General features: G+C 35.6%; 1 protein-coding gene across 2 annotated transcripts in view; it reads right to left on the bottom strand.

The window, feature by feature from the left end:
- Positions 1–4362: 4362 nt before the first annotated feature.
- The window catches only part of FSD1L (fibronectin type III and SPRY domain containing 1 like), a 39149-nt gene continuing 16116 nt past the window's right edge, over positions 4363–27395 (bottom strand). The window contains exons 5-14 of one of the 2 annotated variants that reach the window (XM_070935481.1): positions 26106–26128; positions 23317–23438; positions 21744–21953; positions 17386–17484; positions 14812–14941; positions 12139–12171; positions 8305–8405; positions 7124–7375; positions 5495–5583; positions 4363–4619 (exon numbers count right to left, since the gene is read on the bottom strand). In XM_070935481.1, the coding sequence (XP_070791582.1) occupies positions 4497–4619; positions 5495–5583; positions 7124–7375; positions 8305–8405; positions 12139–12171; positions 14812–14941; positions 17386–17484; positions 21744–21953; positions 23317–23438; positions 26106–26128 (1182 nt within the window). In that variant the 3' untranslated portion in view covers positions 4363–4496. The remainder of the gene's footprint in view (positions 4620–5494; positions 5584–7123; positions 7376–8304; positions 8406–12138; positions 12172–14811; positions 14942–17385; positions 17485–21743; positions 21954–23316; positions 23439–26105; positions 26129–27395) is intronic. The other variant, XM_070935483.1, reaches the window with a different exon arrangement.

The raw sequence follows: 27395 nt of genomic DNA, 5'->3' as shown, positions 1-27395 counted from the left end.
CAGGAAACAGCGGATGGCTACTTCCGGCCTTTGTTGGTGCTGGACGCACCTCGGTCACTCAGGGAGATACTCTGCTCTCTGCCCTGAGACAATGGCCCACGCCGTGGCCGGCGCAGCTATTGCCAGGGGCGATTGGGGCAGGGTCGCATTGTGGCTCCGCATCATAATGGGCTCCAGGAGAGGGATGAAAGGAGGGAGCTGCAGCAGAGGGTTAAAAGAGCCACATGCAGCTCCAGAGCTGCGGGTTGCCAACCCCTGCCCTAACATATCTATAAGTGTTTTTTAATTAAGATTTATCAGTTGGAATATCTTTAACAAACTGATGTTATTGGTTTATAGTACAGGTAGTCTTCGGCTTACAACAGTTTGTTTAGTGACCGTTTGAAGTTACAATGGAACAGAAAAAAGTGACCACCATTTCAGTATCCCCATGGGCAAGTGATCAAAATTCAGATGCTTGGCAATTGTTTCATACATGACAATTAATGTCTTGGGGTCATGTGATCACCTTTTACGACTTTATGACAAGCAAAGTCAATAGCTAAGCCAGATTCACTTAACAGTTACTAACCTAGCAACTGCAGTGATTCACTTAACTCTGGCAAAAAGTCATAAAATGGGGCAAAATTCACAACAAATGTCTCACTTAGCAACAGAAATTTTGGGCTCAATTGTGGTCGTAAATTCAGTACTGGTAGTTGCACGATTAGGAAGATTGCCCATCTTCATGATTATAAAAATAAAATGTACCTCATTCCATTGGGATTTGCTCACCCCATTCATGCTAGGAGGCGGCATACTGCAGGCCTCAGCCAGGTATTCCAGTTAAGTGGGTCCAGAAGAGCCTTCTCTGCCATTGCACCTGCCCTTTGGAATATCTTGTGCCCCCCACCCCCAGGTCAGCTCCAATTCTGATCTTCCCTAAGTGTTTAAAGACCAGATTCTACCAGGCTTGGGGCTCCAAGGGAGGGGCTTCAGGATGGAGGTGATAGTTTAAACTTCTCCCCTCCCTATTCGCTCCCTCCCCATCTTTTAGCTGTTGTATTTTGTATTTATTTTTGTATATTTATATTTTTGTAATATATTTATATTATTTTATCTTTTTAATATTGTAAGCCACCCAGATTTACCCTGTGACAAGATAGGTGAACAATAAATTTAATAAAATTAATTCCTCAGTGCATTACATCCATGGCCATTTTCTCTTTTGCCCATAGTTAGATTATAATCAAAGGCAGTATAACAACAGAGATGGCCACATTAAGAGCTTGCTAGAAAAACCCAATTGAGCAGCTTGGACTTGAACAATATCATAAGAACATTGTTAACTTCTTCCCACCATAACTAAGCGGTAAACAAACTTGCATCTGATGAAGATTGTCTCTTCAGAAAGCTACAAAGGAAAATTGGGCACTATTTTCATGGAATTTGCTATGTTTATAGTCTGCCTTTCACTCAAGAGGCATGCATACCAATCCCATGCCCTCAACAACCAGGTAGGTTTGTCCGAGCGTGTGGCTGGCCCTTAGTTGCCCAGTGAGCTTCCGTGGCTGAGTGGACAGAAACATGGATCTCCGAAGTACCAATCTAACCTCTTCACTACACCAAACTAGCGCTTTATGCCAGAAAAATTAGTTCCATCCTTAAAGATACTGATTTCAGTAGCCCAACAATAGTTTTTAAAGAAAGAGAGACTACAAGAGTGATTTTCCAATGTTTATTAATACAAAATCCCTCCGAGGTGTGATTGAGTTAGACACAGCAAATAAAAAACTCAATGGGTTCTAAGGCACCCAGTGTGATTGGGATGAGATTATTGTTTTTGGATACTTTCTCAAGGATTAAGATTAAAGCACCGAATGGAAGCAGAACCATCAATCCACAATATCCTTGTTTAGTAGTAATAATATGCATTCTAATCTCAGCAGCTAATACCATAACCAACAAGAGAGATATGGCCCTAGTTTGAAAAGGCACATGCAGAACTGTTTTACAAGTGGTGAAAAAGGGAACAGTCACCTTATAGGGCAAGACCTTGAATACAGTGTGCTCAATCAATTTAGTGTCAAACGCCCCAAATGGCTAGAAGAGGTAAGGTCAACAAGTGTGAAACCACTCACAGAAGAAATGCTACTGTATCAAATTATAATTTGCATAATTCAAATGTCAGTACTCATAACATAATTATTTGCTTCAAACCTGTTCTCATAAAGAATGCATATCAGAAGCAAAGGCAGGGAGCAGAGACAACAGTTCACTAAAAAAAGGACTATTTCTACTTTCTCCTTAGCCAGTTATTTAAGTCTGTAATATTAAACTGAACTCCTAGCATTTGTCTTATATTACAATGCTGTAATATTTAAATAATACTAAATTAAAATTTCATCCATAATATTGTCCATGTGGCTTAAGTATTTTTTGACAATAAATTCACATCATTTGACATTTAATTTTAATCAACTATTCAATTTCTAAGCTAGTTTACAAAATTTTGGTACTCAGTTACTGAATGAAAATTCCTAATTTTCTGAATACCAAATCAGCAAAACTGATTTGTTTTTTCTCATAAACTTACAAAACAAAACTATTTATAATACAAAAATACACTTTACAGTAAGTAAGCAAACAAATTATGTACATACTGGAAAAACACTATCCATTGTTATGATCTAGCATTCCGTACCCAAAACACAAACTACGTAATACTTTCATTCAACATCTGCATGCTTGCCATCAAATAGAGCTGATCAGAAGAATTATATCATTATCTTTTCAAAGTACTTTATAAGTAAAGAAAAAGTGTCTAAAGTGCTTAAAGAATCTCTTGTGTCTTACTTTGTTAAACTGAAAGGGATTGTTGAACACCATCAGAACTAAATATCCCTCAACTATTTTACAGTGCTTATTTTCCTTAAACAAGAGATAAGAATCTTGGTGTTTTTTTTAATACATTATTTTTGAGATGCATATTAAAACCTCCAAACACTTACCCACTGTGAAAGAGTAAAATAAATTAGAAAGCAGTTGAGTTGTGGAATATTAATACATGTCTGAATAATTGAAGTGACAATGTATATCACTGCATACGTACCTCTCAGAAGTAAATGATCAATTCTACTTTTTAACAACTGCATCATTCAAATTTCCACAAGATTCAGGCTAATTTGGACCAATTTTCACCATTCCAAATGTGAATAACATTTTTTGAATAATCCTTTTATTCCCCAGTGGAGTTGGCATTTGATGTTCAAGCCAGTTATAAGAAAAATTTTATTTCATAAGTCAAATATGCAAGTAATATATAATTGAGATTAAATACTCTAAAAAGTATCACAAATACAGGGAGTCTTGCCTATAGAATATTACATTGTAAACAATTTCTTGGTTTACATGATAAATACATACTTTTTCTACACAGCTTTAACTTGATTCAAGTTGGTTGAAAAGGGGAAACGTCAAGAAGAACCTGAGAAAAGCAACTGGACAGACAGTTCAACTGAGAACATCCATCCCAAATTTCTAAGATTGCACATATCTATTTTTTTTTCAAACAGGACTATTATGAATGTGCTTTGATATAAAAAGCACTTTTCTTTACTCTCTTGTGAAATTTCTTAAAAGACGCAAGAGATTTAGAGAAAGTTAAATATAGACAGTGTATGGGGGTAAAGATAAAATTTTGTAGGGCTAGAAGCAAATTTGATCATATACTCCAAGCTTAGGATAGGCCTCTGACAGAGTGGATTCTTAAAGATTCAGAAGTGCTTCATAACCAAGTTCATTTAAAGAGGCCTCATAATTGAGAACATTTACAAACATGAATGAGAATGAACAGACATCATAAAGAAACAGAAACTTCTCTAAAATTCATTAAGTTAAACTGATTGGTTGTAAATATGTACAGTAGTGAAATATAGATGACATCAGTCATTCTGTAAAGTAACAGACACAAAGTACCAACATAAAGTTACTTAGGATGAATAACAAAGTTAAGTCTTGGAGTCTGACAATAAAAGAGCTACACTGAATGAAAGGACAATAATCAAAACATTAATTCATGTTCCTCCCCTTTTCTATTTGTGGACATTTTTTCTGACTATTAAAAGATTCCATTTTATAAGTGTCAGTGTTTAGTTCATTTTCTTATAGTTTAAACCTAATTATTAGAAAACCTAGAAAGGAGAAAAGCAGTGGGGGTGGGCTGGAGGGAAGTTATACTAAAATCATACTTGTCTTTGTTACACATCATTCAGAATTAATTATCAGTCAAGCAACCATAAGACAAGTAGTCATGTTTAGTCTAAGAGAAGCATACAGCTATAACCTGAAATATTCCTTTGTCAAAGCCAATGTTTTCCTATTATACCACAATACATTCTTGCTAATACTTCAGTAGAAGCCAGTTTCAATACAAGCATTTTGCACTAGTGGTGGTCAGGCATTGGAAGTAGCAAGAATGCATTAAACTGTTCTTTGATAGCTGTTAAGCAGGAACATCACTGGACAACATTGGTTAGACTACCAGTGGAACCACTCAACCCATTTTCATTTTTCTGCAGTGTTTTCACAGCTGTTGGCACTTGCAACCCTGTTGTCAATGTGAGCCCACCACACCAAACCTAAAAAATAAGATATAAAAAACAATGAAAAATTATCCAAGCTTTCTTCTTAAAAAGAAAACAAATTATCACTGGAATCACATATTTCTCACTGCCTTATTGTGGCTGTTTCAAAATCAAGCATTTTCAAATTGAGAACTGAAAAATGCAATGATATTCAAATTAATAAAAAACACAGAATTGGCTTTCTTCTAATTTGTTTAATTACTTATAGCTTTTAGAAACATTGATTCCGTATCCTTTTTTAGCACTGTAGGTCAGGATATGTCTACCAAAAATTCTGGGAGTTGTAGCTCAACAAATTTGGTAGGCACAAAGCTGGGAAAGTCTGCATTAAGTATTTTTATTTTTTTTAAATAGAGAGGATATAGCCTCACTTCAATAGAATTAATAAACATTGGGAGTTGAATAACATATAAATTTGATAAATAAGCAAGTCAGTATTCTTTATTCTAGTAGCCATTCAGATTCTCTACGGAAAGAAAACCAAGAATGTATATACTCAGAACATTTGTTCTGCTATCTATAAAAATTATGCACCTGAATTTTATAGCTATAAGAGTATGTGTTAAATAATTTTTTAAAAGTCTAAGTTATCAATTTTAACTTCTTTAATTTATTAGATGTTTCTCTGAATCTTTAAAGAATGTAGGAGTTAAACGAGTCAGACTGTCACTTAAAAAAGAAATAATGAACTAAGCAGTATAGATTATTGTAGGCTTGTCATACCCATCAAAACCTGCAAGTAGTCTAAAATATATTATATTACAGCTTTCCTCATAACATTTTTTAATTTTGATTTTATTTACAAGAGTAATTGAAATGGTAAAACTGAAACATTGCGACAGTAATTTGATTAGATAACAAATACTAACCATAAAGCCTGGTAATAGAGGTTGTGTAAATTTTGTTTTGAAAGTATATAACAACTGCTTTGAGGTTGCATTATAGAAAGAGAGTTGACCTAGAGAGAGAAATGCAGATTAATATTTCCATTCAAAAATAAACCACAAAAATCTTTTCAATCAGGAAATGCTCAAAATCTTTGAAGCAAATATTGTTACCTCCTAACATGACATTAGCCATCACCCACAACTCTTGCTGCCAGTGTCAGCATGCAGGACTAAAAAGCGTATCTTATAGCAAGAGTGGGTAACTAAGAAGTAGCTCTTGACTTAGAATAGATGGATTATGGGATAGCAAGTTGTTCAATACTTGTTTTCTATGCCAGCTACCACATGAACTAGGAAGCAGAACGTATGGAATGAGAGCACAGGTATACATCTACACACAGCGTTCCCAATGGCCAAAAAGGTAATCTATGCACATATTTAAAGCACATATGATAGCATTTGTTTTGCCTGTTCAAACAATCAGTCTAGCCCAATACTACTTCAGCACTGGTTACTTTATGGAAACCTCTGAAAGCTTAGAGAGGTCTCATAAAGCATACCACCATTTACACCCAGAAAATCACAGATGCTGCACTTGTGAATAGAGAGATTCTATTTCACATCTAATAGCTAATGGTCTTTTTTTTGTAATTGTATTTCATTCTGGTTTATGACCACAATAAAGTTTTGTTTGATTGACGTTTTTGATTTAAGATAATGAAGTTAAAAATTGATTTAATAATGCACACAAGACTACTTTTCTCAAAAAATTTCATTTCTCTAACTCCCTGCTCCTCTGTTTTAAATTGGAAGGGTTATTCTCTATTTACTTTTGACACTGTTTCATAGTGAAAAGATATAGGGCCACTGCAGCTATTTCAAATCATGCCTGGCAAATGGTAAGAACAATTGTTAGAAAAGCTGCAAGATTCTGCATTACTAATTGACATAAAATTCTGTATGGTATAGGATTTTCCGATCCAGTATCAACACATTGCAGCAGCACTTTAACCTAAATAAATACTCAGCAAACCATTTGTTTGTTATATATGCTGCTTTTGAAAACCAGATTTATCCAGAGTAGCTTAACACAGACATTCTGAACAAATAAAATGCATAGTAAAACACAGTAATTAAAATTCCAAATATTAAAATGATAAAAGCAGCAGTGCCAGTAATTAAAAATTTACTAAGCAGCAAATAAGCTAAACTCAACAGACCAAATGATTAAAATGCCTGGAAGAAGTTTTAAAAATCAGATTCAAATGTATCTCCTGGGGAATTGGGGAGAAGTATACTATCACTGAAAATGCCCATACCTATTCCTTCTGATAGTGTAAAGCCCTTTCCATTTTGGGATTATGAATGGAAATAAATTGGAAACTCAAAGTTTATGTAAGTTTGATATAATACCCATTTCAATTAATGCTCTTGTTCTTACCCTGTTAATACATTTAGAAACTATACTAAAAAGTATTTTGTTTTGTTTTATAGAAAACAGTTAAAGATAAATTCAGACCACGTTTTTTTCAGTCCACTGTCCGCTATAATTGATACTGGATTGGAAAATTTCAGGTTTTTTAAGTAATAGCATTGAAGTCTTAAAATTACCTCCATCAAAGTCACAATAGACTCCTATCCTGTCTGGCACCACGACATCTAGTGTTTTTGCTTTATTATTGTGTTTGGCTGCAAACGTAGTCTGGAGCCAGTTATTGATATGAACACACCAGCTTGTACTGGTTTTTCCCAGCTGATCAAATTTTCCCAAGTTTTTATATGCTACTCCTACACTGTATGTTTTGCAGTCCTTCTGGGCTTTCACTTCCCAATAATGCTGTCCATTTTCAATTGTAGTATCTCCTGGAAGGAAACACAGTTCCAGTATCAATTAACACTTTATGTCAAAAGTGAGATTCCTTAGAGATTAAAAACACATACATGTTAAATATCAGACACAAAGTATACAGGTGTAAACTAGAGCTTGTACATATTGTTAATATCTTCCTATTTTTATACAACTCCCAGTTGGACTCCCCCCCTCAATGGCCACTGGAAGGGCTTCTACAGATTCTTCTTGTTCCTCAGAACCTTGAACTCATGAAAAGAGCCAAAGAGAAGAAATGCAGAAAAGATCATCACAAAAGAGAACATATGTAGTGCAAGCTAAAATACAACCAACAAAAAGTAGAGCAAGAATGAGAAAAATGCTTTCAAATTACCAATTTGGACACAGTTACTAAGACCATTATAGACTGCAAGAAGAAACAATTTCCCAGCCTAAATTAAATATAAAATCGCTGCAAGCTTGACCAACAAGCAATCATAAATTTTGGGGGTGTGATGTGAACAAAAGATGAACTATGTTGTTCCTGGCAATTTTCAGAGAAGGAGACAAGGAAAGAAAAGATAATATGCACAAATGAGATTTTAAAAAATTGTAATGTCCTTGGAATAGCTACAATTAACTACATTAACTAAAATGTAACAAAATAACAAATAATAAACATTTGTCCATACAGTCAACAAGAGTTCAGCCTTACTTAATAACACCTAACCAATTATTTATCTAGGCAATGAACAAATTTGTTTGGCTCTTTTCCCTTTCTTTCAATCAATCCCTTTTCTTGTGTTGAAATGCTTCTCAGGTGCTAATAATCTAATTTGTGAAGTTTATAAGTAGCTCTTGGAACTTTTTTGGGTTTCTGACTGGGATAAGAAAGCCTTAAAGAAATAAAGGCATGCATAACTGTATAATATTTATAATTAAAAAGTTTTATTAAAAACCTTACCCAAGACTGTATATGATTCTCCAGTAAATCGATCTCTGCTGCCCCTTATCAAAGGTGAACGTGAGCTAACTGATGACCGCTTTGGAGATGGAGTGCCACTTCTATAAGGTGCAAGAAATTAATTTGTATTGACTGTGATAGTATATAAATAAAAATGTCTACAAGTGAGTAAGACACCAAATTAGTCTGAACACTTTGAAAAGAGAAATAAATTTGGCAGAAACATTTAAGACAAAAAACTGTCTAAGCAGGCATGCTTTACACATTTCTATATATTCAAAACAAAAAGCCATGCAGATAATAGGATAGTAGAACATAAAGCATATTGCAACCACAGAAAAGTTACTGACAAATTACTAGGTGGTTATTTTATAACACCAAAAAAGTCTGCTTATGAAGGTGCTCAATCTGACCGTATTAATACCTTAAGTGTTAGTATCATAAAACCAAGAAAATGCCCAATTTCAGTATTGCATCACCCTTTCTCCCTTAGTGTATCTTCCAGATTTAAAGCATTGCACTGGTAGTACAGGTAGTCCTCAGTTAATGACCACTCACTCAGCAACTGTTTTAATTTACAATGGCGCTGAACAAGTGGCAGTAATGACCAGTTCTCAAAGTTGCAGCCATCACGTGATCACGATCTATGTGCTGGGCAACCAGGTTGCATGTATGACAGTTGCAGCATTGCCATTTGCAACCTTCCCTGCTGTCTTCCCACTAGCAAAGTATGTAGGGAAAACAGCAGGGAAGGTTGCAAGTCACTCCTGTAAATCATTCCTACTACTCCTTCTGCTTTTTCACCTAAGGAGCCCAGCTACGGAGTGTGAGATTGGAGTCCACAGCACCCTTTCACCCACACTCTGTAGTGCATGCTTGTGTGGCACTGTAGTGGCCACCTGTGCATCTTCCCGAACCACCAGCAGCCACCCCTACCCTGGACATATTTGCACAGTGGGCAAATATGCAGTGGGCAACTGAACATCCTCCCACACTGGCAGCAGTCACCCCCAGCCTGGCCACATTCATGCCATGTTGCATCAGCCACCTAGCCCAATCAACCAGCCTTCTTGCAAGCTTGCCCAGGGCTTCCTCTTCACTTTGTTTGTTGGAAGCAGATAGGACATTGATTGGATGTCCTCGCTTAACAGCCCCAACTCAACAAGCAATTGGAATTGTTGTTGCTAAGCAATGCAGTCATGTAACATCACATTTTATAACCATACTGTAAGCAAGGACTACCTGCACCTTCTCTTTATATAAATACTGGAGATGTACTAAGTTAGACTAATTTACTTACTATAATTTAGACTGTAATATAATAAACTACTATCGACAACATATTGGTGATCAAAGATCATGCTTAATTACTTCTTAGGGAATATAGATCCATTTTTGGTGAAATGATAATGATGCAAAGTGATTAGGGCCATATTATTCCTACCCTTGGAAGTTTATTTTCCCATTAGGTTTTTTGGGAGGGGTTGGATATGTATTTTTAAAAATAAAATATGTTATTTTGAGGCTTACATTACAGTTTTGATGTGCTTCCTGCCTCAAACTGGCCAAAAATTGAAATTCAGAAGGACAGTTGGAGGGAGCTCTAGAGTTGCCTATCCCTCCTGTAGACCATAAAGCAGAAATTATTTTTCCAAAATAAAACCTTACTGTGGGTGCTGAAAACATTAACCATATATCACTGAAAAAGTGTTTCACCAAGTAAACATTTCAGAAAAAAGTACTTACCAAAAGAAAAAAGAAAGAAAGAAGTGAAGCATGAAAGACAGCAAAGCCAAGAAATTAAGCATTTATTCAAGCAAAAGGATTAATACACACATCTCTTTTCATACTCCAAGTCAGTCATTACTGCAAAGTCTATTCTAATTACCACCAAAAAAGCAATCTTAGGTTTGCTGTCAGGTTATGCAGAAAAAGAGCAAGTTTACTAAAGCACTGCCATGTTTGGTATTAAGACAAACATAGACTAAAATTAATACTCCCCTGCCCCTCTAAAACTTTACATGCTATTTTTCCAGTGTGCTCCAAGTTCCCTTCACCCAGAAAATATTTTTATATTAACAGCCTTTACTAGTATTCTCAACTGCATTTATAATTTTAAATATTTGTCATACTTGAAATCACGAATCAATATATGAATAATACAAGCCAAATTATGTGACTGTATTAGGATAGTACCATAATGCATACAATCAAATGATTTGATAAGCCACTGTAGTTGAGTTGTACCATTTCCAGGATATTTTGTTTATTCAAAGCAAAAAAAGTGTTTTAACTAGAACACTCTCTCTGTATGAAAAGACATGCAGGGTAATTATAAAAATTTATCCGATTAAGAAAGTCTGCTTTATTCTTTTGATGTAGAATTCTATCTAGTCTGTCTACAGAGGGCAGAAGAAACCAATGTTTTAATTCATACTGCAGCAGACACATAGCCAACACAGAATTTTGCCAATCAATCTCCTCTAATAATGATTGATCCAAAACTGTTAATACAGTGCTCCACATTTATCTATCCATTTCACTATCTGACTGCAATTTTTGGAAAGAGGGTGTCTATTTTGATGTCAGCTTCATGTTTAACATAGTAGGCAGCTCAAAACCTAAGTGTTCCTTCAGCAAAGAGATTTATATCAAGAGACTCAGACCAAGGAACAATGTAATAAAGAGCAGAGTCTACCTAAAAAGGACTCTACTGGATAGTTTTAATGAGCAGATACCTCAGTTTAATGCTTGCAGTGACAGAGACTTCAATTTACTTCAAATTGGGAAGTAAATGGGCTCCATCATTATTATGGAGTAAATAGTCCACCAGCTCCTGTGAATATTACACACACTTCAATGTAAGAGGAACAGGAAGAAGACCATAATCTGCCCAGAAAACAGATTCTGTCTATATATACCGTGTTTCCCCGAAAATAAGACCCTGTCATTTATTTATTTTTTTTGAACCCTGAAATAAGCGCTTGGCCTTATTGCCATGTGCCCAAAAGCCCATTTGGGCTTATTATCAGGGGATATCTTATTTTGGGGAAAACAAGGTAGTGTAAATGTGATACATTAACTGGCTGAATCTGAAATATGCAGAAAACAAGAATGCTTAGATTTTTAAGTGCAGCACACAGCTGCTCAGACTGGCTCAGGGGTTGGAAAGCATGATACTACAGTAAATAGGACTGCTCATTGAGAAACCCTGTGGACAAAGGGCTTCCCATATTGGTATACATATGTAGGGACAATTGCAAGATTTGAGGCTTTCATCAAAAGAAGCTGCATTGTGTTATAATCTTTGCCTCTTCCATATGAAAACATACAAACCTAACACATAAAAAAGGGTGGAACTTGCATTGTGGCACTCCAATGCTGTTTACATTACCTCAACCTCTCTTCCACATGCAGGTACACATGTGCATGAGTGAATAAATATAAGAGAGCATATGTACACAGGAAAGATTTTTAAAGAGAAAGTGCTTGTATGCTTATTTTTACCAGGATGTGGTTGTTTATTAATAAAATAAAATTAAAACAAGCTAGGCAGGTTTCAGATTTTCCTCATTTAAACTTAATTACCTCTATTTTTCGAATTATTACAAGTAACATAATGCTTTGGATGCTTTGCACAAAGGAAATTAGAGGGGCTATGCAAAAGGTGACAAATTAAAGCACACTGAAGGTTCTACTGGAATACAGTGGCTTGTGTACTGGTAAAGGCTGTGGGATTCATGCCAAGTCTACAGAGAGACAGAATTGAAAGGGAAAAAAATGAAGAGTAAAGCTGGAGCTAAACCCTATGGCTAAGAGGAGACACAATATCACCTTGTACTGTTCTTCAGAAGGGTAATCTGGCCACTGTCAGATAAAAATAGTTTGTTAAAGGCTATTTTCTGCTACACAAGGTTTTGTATTTAAAAAGCAGTAGTTAAAAAACAATTTCTAAATTATTACTATGGGAGGAGGATTATTTTAAAAAGTCATCTACTTGTTTGATATGTAACACTGTCACTGTCACAACATGTTAATCCAGAATTGGCACTAACTACAGTTTGTATACTTACCCATAGGTATACTATAATTTGCCAGACAATATGGCAAATTATGGGCAGACAGAGTTTGCTGTTAGCTCTCCATATAAGCAAATATCTCAGTTAAAGAAGGTTCTATAAACATCCTATAAAAACTGGTGATCTTCTGAATGACGTTAAGCTTCCCCTACTTCTCTTACTGTTCTTACCATGGCTGATATGCTTATGACTCTACTTGAACCAAGAAAGCAGAGTTTTACTGCTTCATGGCTTAATTATTTTCACAATTTTCCCACAGCAACACATAATATCTGGTTACTGTAGGACACAGCTTTAAGATCTATTACATGTATAGCTAAGTGACACCATCAAAACCATGATTCTTAATGACCTGCATTATGATTTACTCTGCCCAATTTAAAGTATTGATAAAGCCTTAAATCTTATGGTTCCATCAGCAGGGCTGGTACCCAGCACGGTTAAGAGAAGTAGGGGTTTGTCTGTTTATTATTTATTTATCTTATAGAATTTATGTAGCTGCTATTCTCACAAAATGAATGACTCTGGGCGGCATACAATAGGGTTAAAAACAATAATACAAAAATAACAATTATTATTATTTAAAAACTAAAAAGTATTATTGACGCTAATCCTTCCCCATTATAGAATTCTTTCTTGATAGAGTTCCCCATGCTCCTAATTTTGTTTTAAATGATGGCTGAGGCATTTGTTCAAGTGCCAGCCTTTTAAGATCAATTTGTTTGACCCAAAGGTACTTTTTCAAAAAGCAACTGGACTTTGTTTTTCCTTGAAGACGTTTTGCTTCTCATCTGAGAAATTTCTTTAGTTCAGAACTGAAGAAGCTTCTTGGATGAAAAGTAAAACATCTTCAAGGAAAAACAAAGTCCAGTTGCCTTTTGAAAAAGTACCTTTGGGACAACCATGACTTGGATGACCGAGAATCTTCACAGACATCAGTTTGTTTGGTTTTTATTATTCCCCTTAGGGAAGCTGATTATTCATTATTATTTTTAATTTATTCCTATTTATTATTCTTTTTCTACACTGTTTTGGGTTCCTTCAAAAGCCTGAACAATAGAATAAATGAACGAAATCTATCTATCTTTCTATCTTTTTATCTTTCTATCTATCTATCTATCTATCTATCTATCTATCTATCTATCCATCCATCCATCCATACATACATAATATGCACACATACTGTTTCAATACTCCCACACTCAATGGCACTGAAACAAAACAATGAAAAGGCTGAAACCACATCAATTCTGCCTTATGGCTGCTCCTGTCCCTGTCTTTACAATCAAGCTACAGAAAGGGGAGGTAATCACAGATTAAGAAACAAACATCTCTTTGTATTTGAACAACACATGGAGCCATGATTAAGGAAAGAAAAACTTCTACAAGCTGAATATAAATAGTGGCGTAAGTATGCAACCACAATTCTGTATTCTGGAATTGCATATGGCTTATGATGTAATACAAACCATATAGTAATATTAGCCATGGTTTGTTTTCTTAAAATGTTCTTAAATTATGGCTGCAATTGCAATTCCAGGAACAAATGTCTACAGATTATTTGCATAACTGCCTTTCCCTCCTCTTGTGAGTTTTCTGAAAATCCATGAAGTATTATTTCTTCCAGTTATTTGGATGAGCACTAAGATTTCTGATGTTATCAAAGGCAATGTCATTCCTTTGACAAAGGATAATATATGCCTCATATATCTGTAATGGGTGTTATGTTGTTTGCTAATTGTCATTTAAAAATGTATTCAAGTACCTTTGGTTTGAATTCATTCTATCACCCTGGGCTCCATTTTTAGGATGTTTTTTTTAAATGGTTAAAAAAAGATACAAAGTGACTTTCTTTTGTTTTAATAAGGAAGATCTTAAAAAAACCCAAAGTTCCACATTTTTATTTCTTTGGTAAGAAAATCTTAATCTTTAGTTTACAAAATTGTTCACTAAGTTAAGATTTTCTATTGTACATTTAAAGAAAAATTCCCCATTATTGTGACATAACCTTCATATTATTTTTCATATTTTTAGTTTATGCAAAAATCTGTTTTTAATAAAGGATCATTTACATGTAAAATCCATGAGTGGACACAAAACGCAATAAATTATTGATCCTAAATAAGTAAGTAATATAGTCCAGTATATTTAGCACAGTAAGATTTATAGCCATACACCTAAGCAGAGAATGTGAAATGTATTATCTTGTAAGGTTATTGCATTACCACTTTTTGCAGAAAATGAGAATTCTCATTTCTTCCAGAGATGGAACATTTCAAGACTATCTCAGATTGCTAGTAATATGAACAATAAGAATCAATAGCATGGCAGGGTTTCTAAAACTGAAGAAAATAAATATAATTTTAATCCCTTATGCATATCCAACTTCCCCTCTGCAATATTACTTAGAGTGGTTCTGTTTTCTCACCTGCCTTTGTTTTCTTTTCCTTTTGTTTTGCTTTCTTGGCTTTTCCCTCCAGTAGAGTCCCACTCAACATAGGTATCTTCAACTTTTAAGTTAAGATGAGATGATGAGCCATCAAGATTGAATATAAGAGCTGAACAAAGATTAAAATAGAATTTTATTTAAATAGATATTAAAATAAATATCTTTATTTAATGCCAAGTCCCTTCTCAGAATCATTGGTTTTTTTCCCAAAAATTGCCTCAATCTTTTAACTCTTAGCCCCTTAAAGTGTTTTTTGATAAAAAAAAATCATACTACCAGTACCTTCAAAAATAAATAAGCATAAAATGAGTTATTTTTCGGCAACAAGCAAAACATGAGAATATCCTTAATTTTCACCCTCAAAGCCTGGACATTTGATCACAGTTTTAAAATGTCAATTACATGTACAGTTTAGTCCTCAGTTTTAAAATGTGAAAGAATAAACTCGATCACATTTCTCAATTTTAATTAAGGAATAAGATATATACATAATGGAAGACAACCATGCCAATTTGATATTAAGGGAGTTCTGGTAACAGTTATAAATAAAACAGTGTACTTCTTTTCAATGTTAACTGATATAAGGACAAAAAACATGCTAATCTAATTGATAGAGCACTAGGTTATTATCATTTGATCTTTCAGTGGTTAAATAAATGTATTAAATGGAGAAAGCTTAGTATTTAAATGATAAAACTCAGAAACATATTTCCAATTTTTACTGCAACAAAAACAGTGTCCATGAAATGATGGCTAGTATTCCCAGAGGCCAGAAGTGTTAAAATAACCTAGCAATCAGAACTGAATCACATTTCTCATGGAAAATGCTTTATGGAAATTTAAAGTTCATTTTTATCACTTAAATGTGTCTATGTTGTTGCACTTGTCTCCATTGTTAGAAACTATGTAATATAATATTACATTAGAATGCATTATGCAGGTATTTCTTATTTTAATATAAAACTTTGAACATTCTCTAGAAAACTGAGCCATTTGTATAATGCTAAACTTGAAAAGTAGTCTAAGTGACAATTTACTCCATTAAAAGTAGCATAAATAAAATATTATAATGCATCTTCCATAACTCAAAGTTAACAGATGTAGCTGAAAAACACAGCACTCCAAAGCACTTTGTAGCAATTCTAATCTAACTGCAATGAATTATACTGTATGTGTGTATGAACACATGCACACACCCCAGCCAAGTTCTTTTTAAAGCAACACTTAAGATCAGTTATCCTTAAATAATCTTGGGCTTTCAATCCCAGAAATAATATTCAGAACATTTTTGCACATGCTGTGGCAGTGATAATTGCTATTAAAAGCTTCACATATTTTTTCTTATACAAAGTATATATAGCAATAGCACTTAAACTTATATACCACTTCACAGACCTCTTTAAGCGATTTACAGAATCAGCATATTGCCCCCAACAATCTGGGTCCTCATTTTACCAACCTTGGAAGGACTGAAAGCTGAGTCAACCTTGAACCAGTGAGACTCGAACTGCCAAACTGCTGGCAGTCGGCAGTCAGCAGAATTAGCCTGCAATACTGCATTCTAACCACTGTACCACCAAGGCTCTTATATACAGCAGTGACCAAAATTGCAGAAACCTTTTGGGAAAAGTGTATTTTTGAAGTTTGATGGCTAATAACACTACCTTTTTTTTGGAGTTTTCAAGATAATCATATTCCACTGCTGGAATGGCCTTGGAATAGCCCAGATCTTAACCCAACTGAAAATCTATGGAGCCAACTAAAGAATCTTAGTCAGAAGCGACCCAGCAATAAAACCCAGTTAATAGAAGCAATCATTCAATCTTGGTTTCATATTATAACTACTGCAGAACTAAAAGACTTGGTTCACTCCATGGGAAGCCATTGTAAGGCCGTAATTCATGCTAAAGGTTACCCAACTAAGTATTAACTGACGTAATAATTTTTGTATATCTCATTTTTTCTATGGTGATTTTTGTATATCTCATTTTTTCTACATGTTTCACTTTTCTTCTTTATACTGTAACTGCTATTCTAATAGTAAATCCTTCATAAAAGTTATTGCATTACATTCTTGATTAAATTATCTTTCCATTGATATATAATTTTATGGTACTATTCCAAAAAAAAAGTGGTTATTAGCTAGTTTTAGAAAATAAACTTTTCCTAAAAGGTTTCCACAATTTTGGCCAATACTGTATTAGTTAATTGATAATATCTTACAGTAAACTGATATTAGCAAAAGGGTTCAAATGACATTCTTAGTATTTTCACTTTCGCCATATTTGCAAGCTTTGCCTTAAACTAAAATAAATGTCAAAGCTAGCTGATACAGATTTGCTCCTATGTGTAGATCTTTTTGTGTATATGGAAACTGCAAATTTTGATGAAGCATATTGTCCAGCATCAAGAATATAACTCAAACACTAAGTTACATCAAATGGAGATATAGGTACTGCCCAAAGATAGTTCCTTTATAGTTAAGTTCATATCTGATAAGCCTACCCATATTTAAGAGAATACATGAAGCTAATTTTAGGTGGGCAATTTTACCTTTCGTCTCTAAAGTTACAGGATCTGAATACTCCCCAGCCACTGCCTTGTTGCAAGCTCGGACACGAAAATTCATATATTTTGAATCAAACCTTAGTCCTGGAAGAAGAAGTAGGGAAAAAACCTTTAGAGACACAAAGATTTTACGATAAACAAAAAAGAGTTAGCAGCATAAAAAAGACTGTACACAAACACACCCAAAATTCAATTTAAGTATTCATTTCTTATTGTTATGGGGGATTTTAACCTGCCATCCGCTGGTGAGATGTCGGAGACGGCTCGGGAGTTCATGGCTTCCATGACGGCCATGGACCTGACCCAGGTAGTTCAAGGCCCCACCCACTTGGGGATTCACACTCTGGACTTGATTTTTATCTCTGATCAGTGGCTGAATGATCTAAGAATAGGGGATATAGACATCAAGCCCTTGTCATGGTCTGATCATTCTCTCCTTCACATGGACTTTCAAGTCACTTCCACCCACCGCAGGGAGACGGAACCAACCAAATGGTTCCGTCCCAGGCGCCTGATGGACCCCGAAAGGTTCCTGATGGAGCTTGGGCCATTTCCTGAGACTCTGGCTCACGACTCGACTGAGGACCTGGTGATCGCCTGGGACAGGGCGGCTACTGCAGCCTTGGATCGCGTCGTGCCTTTGCGGCCTCTGACCCGATGCCGATCTCGTCTAGCTCCTTGGTTTTCCGAGGAGCTGAGAGAGATGAAGCGTCGGAAAAGACGCCTGGAGAGCGATTGGAGGACAAGCCGATCTGAATCTGACCGAACACAGGTGAGATCTTATATTAAGACCTACCTAGTGGCGATAAGAGCAGCGAAGTCTAGCTACTTCTCCACTCTTATTGCATCTGCAGAGAACCGCCCAGCCACGCTGTTTAGGGTGACCCGCTCCCTACTTCAGGTGGGGGTACGGGAAGATCCCTTAAAGGGTCGAGCTGAGGATTTTGTACAATTCCTGCATGATAAAGTCGCTCAGATTCGGGAAGGCCTGGACTCCGATTGGGTAGATCCAGGGGAGGAGACGGGGGCAGGTCTTGAGAGCGTTATCTGGGAAGAGTTTGACTCTGTGGCTCCTGAGGACGTGGACAGGATTCTGGGCAAGCTTAACGCTGCCACATGTTTATTGGACCCGTGTCCCTCCTGGTTGGTACTGGCCTCCCAGGAGGTTACACGAGGCTGGCTCCAGGGGATTATAAATGCTTCTCTGAGTGAGGGTGTCTTTCCCGCTGCCTTGAAAGAGGTGGTTGTGAAGCCCCTCCTTAAGAAGCCTTCTCTGGACCCGGCTATATTATCAAATTATCGTCCAGTCTCCAATCTTCGCTTTGTTACGAAGGTTGTTGAGAGTGTGGTGGCGCAACAACTACCCCGATACCTGGATGAAGTTGTCTATCTGGATCCGTTCCAGTCGGGCTTCAGGTCACGATACAGCACGGAAACGGCATTGGTCGCATTGGTGGATGATCTCTGGAGGGCTCGGGACAGAGGTTGCTCCTCTATCCTGGTCCTAGTAGATCTCTCAGCGGCTTTTGATACCATCGACCATGGTATCTTACTGCACCGGCTGGAGGGGTTAGGAATAGGGGGCACCGTGCTTCGGTGGTTCTCCTTCTTCCTCTCTGACCATTCACAGTTTGTGTTGGCAGGGGGGCAGAGGTCAACCTCGAGGCGCCTTGTTTGTGGGGTGCCGCAAGGGTCAGTCCTCTCACCCCTTCTGTTCAACATTTATGTAAAACCGCTAGGCGAGATCATCCGTGGTTTTGGGGTGAGTGTTCATCAGTATGCTGATGACACACAGCTATACATCTCCACCCCAGACCACCCCAATGATGCCCTTGCTGTGATGTCCCGTTGCCTGGAGGCCGTGCGGATCTGGATGGGGAGAAACAAGCTCAGACTCAACCCCTCCAAGACCGAGTGGCTGTGGCTTCCAGCGTCCCGGTATAGTCAGCTGGTACCATCACTGACAATAGGGGATGAGATCTTGCTCCCCACAGAGAGGGCCTGCAACTTGGGTGTCCCCCTGGATTCACGGTTATCTTTGGAAGATCATTTGACGGCCGTGGCCAGGGGTGCCTTTTATCAGGTTCACCTGATCCGCCAGTTGCATCCCTTTCTGGATCGGGACGCCTTGCGCACGGTCACTCATGCCCTAGTTACCTCCCGTATGGACTACTGTAATGCTCTCTACATGGGGCTCCCCTTGAAAAGCACCCGGAGGCTCCAACTGGTCCAGAACGTAGCCGCGCGGGTGATTATGGGCGCAGCTCATTACGCCCATGTAACACCTCTCCTACGCGAGCTGCACTGGCTCCCGGTGGTCTTCCGGGTGCGATTCAAGGTGTTAGTTATCACCTTTAAAGCGCTCCATGGCTTAGGACCTGGGTACCTACGAGACCGTCTTTTGCCACCAATAGCCTCCCACCGACCAGTTCGTTCTCACAGGGAGGGACTTCTCAGGGTACCGTCAGTCAAATTATGTCAACTGGCGACTCCCAGGGGGAGGGCCTTCTCTGTGGGGGCTCCAACCCTTTGGAATGAACTGCCCCCGGAGATACGGAATATCCCTGATCTCCGTGCTTTCCGCCGTGCCCTCAAGACCCTGATGTTCCAACAGGCGGGGCTAAACATACGAACATGTGAATGATTTTTTAAATGTTATCTAATTCTGGGTTTTATTTAATTGACCAAACTAAGTAATAATTTTAATTAGCAATTTTATGATGTTTGTGTGTCTATATTTTTCTTGACTGTACACCGCCTTGAGTCCTACGGGAGAAAGGCGGTATAGAAATATAATAAATAAATAAATAAATAAATAAATAAATAAATAAATAAATAAATAAATAAATAAATAAATAAATAAATAAATAAATTTCTACTAATAGTAAAATATGGGGAATGAATTAAACATATTAAGATACATAACATAAAATTAAGAATGGATCTTTTAGATACTAAAAAGCAAAGAATCAGGCTTAATTATGAGATAAATGATAATGCATAAATTGGAAAAACTTTTATCGGAACAATGCCACATAATTTTATTTTTTTTTTATTTTTTAATTGCAAGTTTGCAGAACAGAGTTATTTCCTATATAAAATAAAGTGTGCTTAACCAATCCCACTCCCTTTTCTTTACTTCAAGTTTTATTCCTGAAATCTAAGAGATTTCTTGCAATACTTATTCTCTTTAACTCTCTAAAGTTGTTAGGGACAGAATGGGGGCAAGTTTGGGATGGAATGGAACAACATGCCATGGCCAACTTGCCACGGGACAACTCACTGTGGCCAACTTGCTGCAAGGCAATTCAACAAATACAAAAGTTTAATTAATTTTGATGGAACTGTGGCCAATAATAATAAAATAAATTCAGCCCAGAAATATAAGTGTTACAATAATTTCAATGAACATGTGGCCCAATAATAAAAGTACCTGAATGAAATGATTAATAAAGCACTGAATTGTTCAGCAGCATGTTGGCTACCACACATTGTTCTGTGGTGTGTTGTCCTAGACTCAGTTGAGATGGGTATTTCTGACTTTCACTTCTCTATTCATTTCAATTAGACTACTGTTAACTTAGTTAAAAACAAGATAAAAACTGAAAAGCATATAGAAATTGCAGCACCTTTTCAACTGATTCCATAATCCAGAAAGACTTGGAGAATATAAATGGTCAGGTTTTGTTAAACAAATTTTATAAAAACTTAACATTACTAAGACTGTCAGTAAATGTTAAGAAAAGGTGTTTGGCAACGTGATATTGTAATAGTTCTACTTAGCTCTAAATTGGCAATTTGTCAGTAGTGAGCTACACTATTATTGTTCTAGTACAGTCATAAAAATCAATCAAATCAAATCATTATACTGTACTAGATTCCACCAGAAATGTATTTTATAATTAGAAACTACAGGTAGTCCTTGACTTACAACAGTTCGTTTAGTGACTGCTCAAAATTGCGATGATACTGAAAAAAGTGACTTACAAACATTTTTCACATTTAAGACTGTTGCAGCTTCCCCATGGTCATCTGATCAAAATTCAGATGTTTGGCAAGTGACTCACATATATGATTGTGAGTTGCCATATCCCAGGGCCATATAATCACCTTTTGGGGCTTTCTGACAAAGTCAATGGGAAAGCTAGATTCACTTAACAACCATATTACTATCTTAACAACTGCAGTAATTCATTTAACAACTCTAGCAAGAAAGGTTGTAAAATGGGGCAAAATTCACTTAACAAATGTCTCACTTAGCAACAGAAATTTTTGGTTAGATTGTGCTCATAAGTCGAGCACTACTAAAACTCAAGATAATTTGAAAACAAAAAGATAATTACCTGACAATGTATATTCAGTACCCTTAATGTAGTCTATAGTTTCCCAACATCTCTCATCTTTTATGCGAGGAAGCCCATCAAAATTGGTTTTTCTAAATTCAAGTATATAGTGATCAATTTTGTTGTCTTCTTCGGCCATTTGCCATGCTACTGTTACAGCATTGTCAGCTACCAGACAGTCTGTTAAAATAATCTCTGGAGCTCTGGGAACTGTTAAATAATATAAGCAAAGAAAACATTGATAAAGTAGAGTTCTAAACTATGCTATAGGAAAATTCAGCTGGAGGAATATAGACTTGATCATTAACACAGCTAGTGATATTTAGACAATGTGACTGCCTTCCAACATGAAACAAAGCTATGAAGTAGATTTCCTACTTCTGGTTTATTATGTTTTATGAACCACAGACTGTAAATCATGGTTTATGATTTGGTTTATAAATTATGGCTTCTGCAGGTGAATCCAGCCATAAACCACTCATGTTTACTTAGCAAATTTGAATATGAACCAGTCCTCAGACTGCAATGCTCTCTTCTCACTTGAATCAGAAAGGAACTTCAATTTGATTCAAGTGCTTCTCGCTCTACATTTTGTTGGAGAAACAAGAGCAAGTACTTGTAGATTCTCTCAACTGTAGATGTTTTTGAATGCCAGTGCCAAGCATCATCTCTGATTGCTTGAGAAAGATGAAAGACATTCCAAGCAAAGTGAATACCGTGAATGCTTTTAGAAAAATAGGCAGCATTAATAGTGGCTGAAGTTTTGTACTTTTGTGTCACAAATAGAAAGTAGTCATCTAGTTCTGGCATTATTTGTGTATGATAGAGTAGAAAGAAATATGAGAAGCAGCAGCAATTAATGGCAATTAAATGTACATGCCAGTAACCTTTGGACAATTCTGTACTGAAATACCAGTGAGTCACTCAGTATAACTTTCAAAATTGCAGTCACCTGTCTCTCAGTTCATTTACATTCCACTGTTTACCATGCCGAATTAAAATTACAGTTTTCTGAATATTTAGAATTGACTAAGTATTTGGGTGCTTTATACTACCAGGCTAAAAGTTTCACCCACAAAATAGTATCAGGTTTAATATCCTGATAATTTTCAACCAACTTTTTGTGAACAAACAGATGCCACAAAAATGTTACTTGGAAAACTGGCTTTGCAAAACTGGAAAAAAAAAAACTTTTAAAGCAAAGCTTACTGAAGAGTAATAATTAGGAATAGCCAGCATAAGGTAATAAGATAAAATTGTGATTCTTCATGTGACTATTTGGTAATACTTCCATCTCCTAGAATGGATAATAGACTATTTAGTCTCCACTGCCATTTACTCTTTGCTAGCTACTGCAGCTAAATTCTGATATTGTATCAATAGGCATTTTTAAAAATATAAAACACAACCTACACTGCAATATACACAGTTATGAACCTCATTACTTCTCTATTCCCCTCACTTCAAAGATATATTCCAAAACAAACTATGGAAAAAGGAAACACTTTATTATATTTATTTACAGGTGTATTATATTTTAACTCATTCCTGAAAGCCACATTCTGTTTTTTACCTGGCAAGAATTTCAGTGCCTGAAGCATTTGTCTCTCCTGAGAAAAATCCACCATCAAGTGTGTCATGTTGTCGCTCACTTTAGGTTTCAAAGACAAGCGGAATGCTGGAGCCATTGTGACTCTAAAGTTAGGAATTATAAAGACAGGTCTTTAAACTTCTGATAATACTTAATGTTCTACAGTATAATATGCGAACTACTTGGAAAATATTTTAAATAACATACTGAAATCTAGAAACGTGCTAAACTACATGTAGTAGCACATTCTCTATGAGTCACTCTTACTGAACAGTTTTAAAGGCAGACAAGAGACAGTAACAAGTTAGTAGAATTGTTTTGGCAACCTTAGCAATCCTGTACCTAGTGCAAGCAATAAATAAAACTTAATTGACAAGTAAATTGCTTTTCCATATACTGTATACTGAGTAATTGGAATAAGAGCAGTTGTTTCATAAATGATTTACTAAAAGTATAAAATTCAGGTTTTTCAATGTTAATTGCATATCCTATTTAAGGATTCTTTATGGAACATCATTCCCTCTGAGGAAAAGTTGTCTCCCACCTTACTAAAAGGCCCTAATAATGTGGATTTGTCAGCGGGCCTGGAGACCACAAATGGAAATGTAGCCGATCAAGTGGCTGATTTAATTGTATTGTTGCTGCTATGGGGGCTGGGTGTGTATGTGTTAATAGTTTTATTATATGGTGGTTCGTTTAAATTTTTTAAATGTTGTAAACAGCCCTTAGTCAGCTATGCGTGAGTTGGCCAACTATATCAATTTCTTTAATAAATAAATAAATAATCCACAAGCTGCCTAATGTATTATCAACAAACTTGTCTAGATGGCAAAAGTGGTATTAATGATTTGGTCACTTGGGAAATGTTTAAGGCTTATAGCCAAATCATTCTCATTCTAAATAGTTTATTTGTAATGAACAGTGACTTAAGTACATTACATTTAACTACAATATCTGTGTTGTATATTAAGGATCAATTGGTTGGTATATATATATATATATCCCTTGTCTTTACAAATGTAGTAACAAGAAAGCCTTAAAACATATAGGCATGGTTCCGTTCACATAAAGTTAATCAGTGGAAGGGGAGTTTTTACTGCCAATCCTTAACCATCAGGGAAAGTCTAGGATGTGATGCAAGGGGCTGAGAAACCAATCAAAATAAAAATATTAAAATCATCCTCTCTCATTCTGGGTGAGAGCTTTGCAAGCTCCATTGAGTTTTTATTATAAAAAAAACCACAGTAAATCAAAATAATTAACAAACATTACAGTGTGACTTTTAAAGATGTAATACAGGCACTGTGGAATATATAAATGACATTAGGTTTGTAGAATCTATTTTGGACTAATACATGGCTGGGCAATTATGGTGTGAGACCTCAGTTACTACTTAAGTCTTATTCAGGGCATGCTAAATCTATTTTAGAAAATTAGATCACAGGTTTAAAAATATAGAACAAGAAAGGTATGATGAGTATTGAAACTATAAAGCTATAAAGAAAGGAGCTTTAAGAAAGGGCAAATTATTATACTGTACTTTGATTGCAGATGAATTAAAAGCTAGAATATTTTTTTCTGGATAGAAAAAGGATTTGGAACTTGCACAATTATAGCAATTGTGTACTATTCTGCACATAATTGAGAAAAGAATGCCACTATTATCTGAATCCCTTTAATAATTCCTTAAAGTTCTTTCCTAAGGCTTGTGTATAGACACATGAAAGGGAACATGAATGTTTTAATTAGTACTGCAGAAGTGCTATGCAACTGTATATATCATTAATATATATTCATACATATGTCTGCACACAAATATGCAAAAATGTCTCAGAAGGGAAATTTATTGCACGAGCAAGCATCTTCATGATTGATTCCAATTGGACTTAGACAGGTTGACAGACTAGGCACTTAACAGATATTTATCTTATGTTTCTTTAGGTTCGTTACATTTCTTTTTTGCGTAATATTCTTAATTTTAAAGTCTTGTTCCTTTTTTTAAGGATGTCCCATAAGACATTTTAAAAAGAAAGCTGTATGTGAACAAAGTTTAAACACACAAATATAAAAAATAATTGGAAGATGGTACTTCTAGTTATCTAGATTTTTGCTATCTAACAGGAAAACATAAAATAGACCAACATCCATTTTATGGACCATTTGATTTGCTCTATGCTAACTTATTAAGAAGTAAACACATCTTGGTTTGTGTAGATGTAGATATTGTTCGTTTTTATCCTCAGTATTCCATGACCTGAATCAATTTAAAATTCCAAATATTATATATATAAAAAATAATCTCATCACCTATATGAAGTACAAATATAAAGAGCAGATGTAGAAAAGTCCTACCTGAAACCTTTTCTAGCAATCTAATTGTTTTATATCAAATTTCAGCTTTCCAGATCACACCAAAGAACCCGAACAAATTGCAATATTTATATCTAGCATCATGGAAACAAACATCTTGAGATCATCTATAGAACCTCCAACTAAATTTTAAATTTCTCCTCTAGATAACAGGCTAACATAGAAAAAAATGATTATTATCCTAATCACATTTTTGTTTAAATGGTCCTTTTTACAAGGGAAAGTTAACACACACTACAGGCATAGGGAAACATAAGGCCAAACAGAACAGTGCATTGTGTCACCATGCAAAGCATAAACTTTTGGTTGCTTAAATCACATCAGAAAAATGATCTGATTCTAGAATTCTCAACTCTAATTAAGAATAATTGCAAACAGAATCAAATGAGTTTGTACTGTACCTATCCTTGATCTGTCTGGCAGCCTTGAGGTGCATCAGGAAGAAGAGAGAAAAGGTAGTTAATGGTTTCATGCAAGTTTCATCTGCAGTAACATGCAAGAAAGAGTTAGTGAATGATTCACAAGGTCAATCAGAAGGTTATAATTGAAGATTTTGTATCATAAGCCATTGTTAATTCAAATTAGACATTCAGTAATAAGCAACAAAGCCAGTAGGCAAAAACAATTGTACATAATATGCCATCAAATGTCTGGGATATTAAGGAATCGCCCAACTCAGGAACATCCAAGAGATTCTTGCTGATTTCTTGGGCACAATAGTTATCAACTGATGTTAGAGCAATGCAAATATTTCAAAAGAGGTAACATGCAGGAACATGTATTAAGCACTCCATTTTGAATAAAACAACTCCATATTCTTTTCAGGCTTGTGTAGCTTTTTGGAAACTGCCCCAACCAACTCCATGAGTCTGTGCATCACAGCAAAAGATATACTGCAGCAGTTTCTGAAGCACCTGTGTAAGCCTGAAAAACAATGGGGCTGCTTCAGCTATTTGGAAAGAGGTACCTCTTACATGCTAAAGTATCTTTTGCAGAATCTGTGCATTCCAAATGAATGCAAATTATCTTGCTAGAGAATTGAGTGAATACCACTTATATAGTTACATATAAACTTTATTTTTTTATCTGTACAATCAAAATATATTCTGCAATTAAAAAAATATTATTACTTAGTTTTGGACAGAAAATAATATATTAACATATTCTGGTTGTGAAGTAATTATTATCTTTTGAAATAGTGGAACAGAAAGTGGAACAAAAAATTGGAGTAAAAATGTTAAAACTCAGCCCGATAAAATTTGAAGTTGAATTTAACATGTAAAGAATTACTGATTCTTTTTTTATTAACCTGTAATTCTCCTTAGAAGCATGTGGAAAAATTCTCAGATTATAATTCAATATAGATTTTGCACAAATGCATATTTTTATAGAACCATTTAATATAAGGGAAAAAAAGAAATTGTTACAATTAGTAATTTCCTCTCTGAATATTTGATAGAACATTCACTGAACAATTAATATGGAGTTCACTGGACAATTAATATGGAAAACAAATATGGAGAACTTGCACATATTCAAAAGCTGGTAATCTGAAATAGTTTGGATTTAAAAATGCTAGTTACTATGGATCTCATACGCACATCTTAATTTTCCTGCACAGGTAGTTCTTGACTTAAAACCACAATTTACCCTCAAATTTCTATTGCTAAGTAAAGGAGTTGTTAACTGAA

This window comes from Pituophis catenifer, unplaced genomic scaffold, assembly GCF_029215685.1.
Source record: "Pituophis catenifer annectens isolate HBS135680 unplaced genomic scaffold, rPitCat1.0.hap2 SCAF_2, whole genome shotgun sequence".
NCBI classification, from domain to species: domain Eukaryota; kingdom Metazoa; phylum Chordata; class Lepidosauria; order Squamata; family Colubridae; genus Pituophis; species Pituophis catenifer.
The sequence above is the reverse complement of the archived record's forward strand: the minus strand, read 5'-3'. Positions and strand labels throughout refer to the sequence as shown.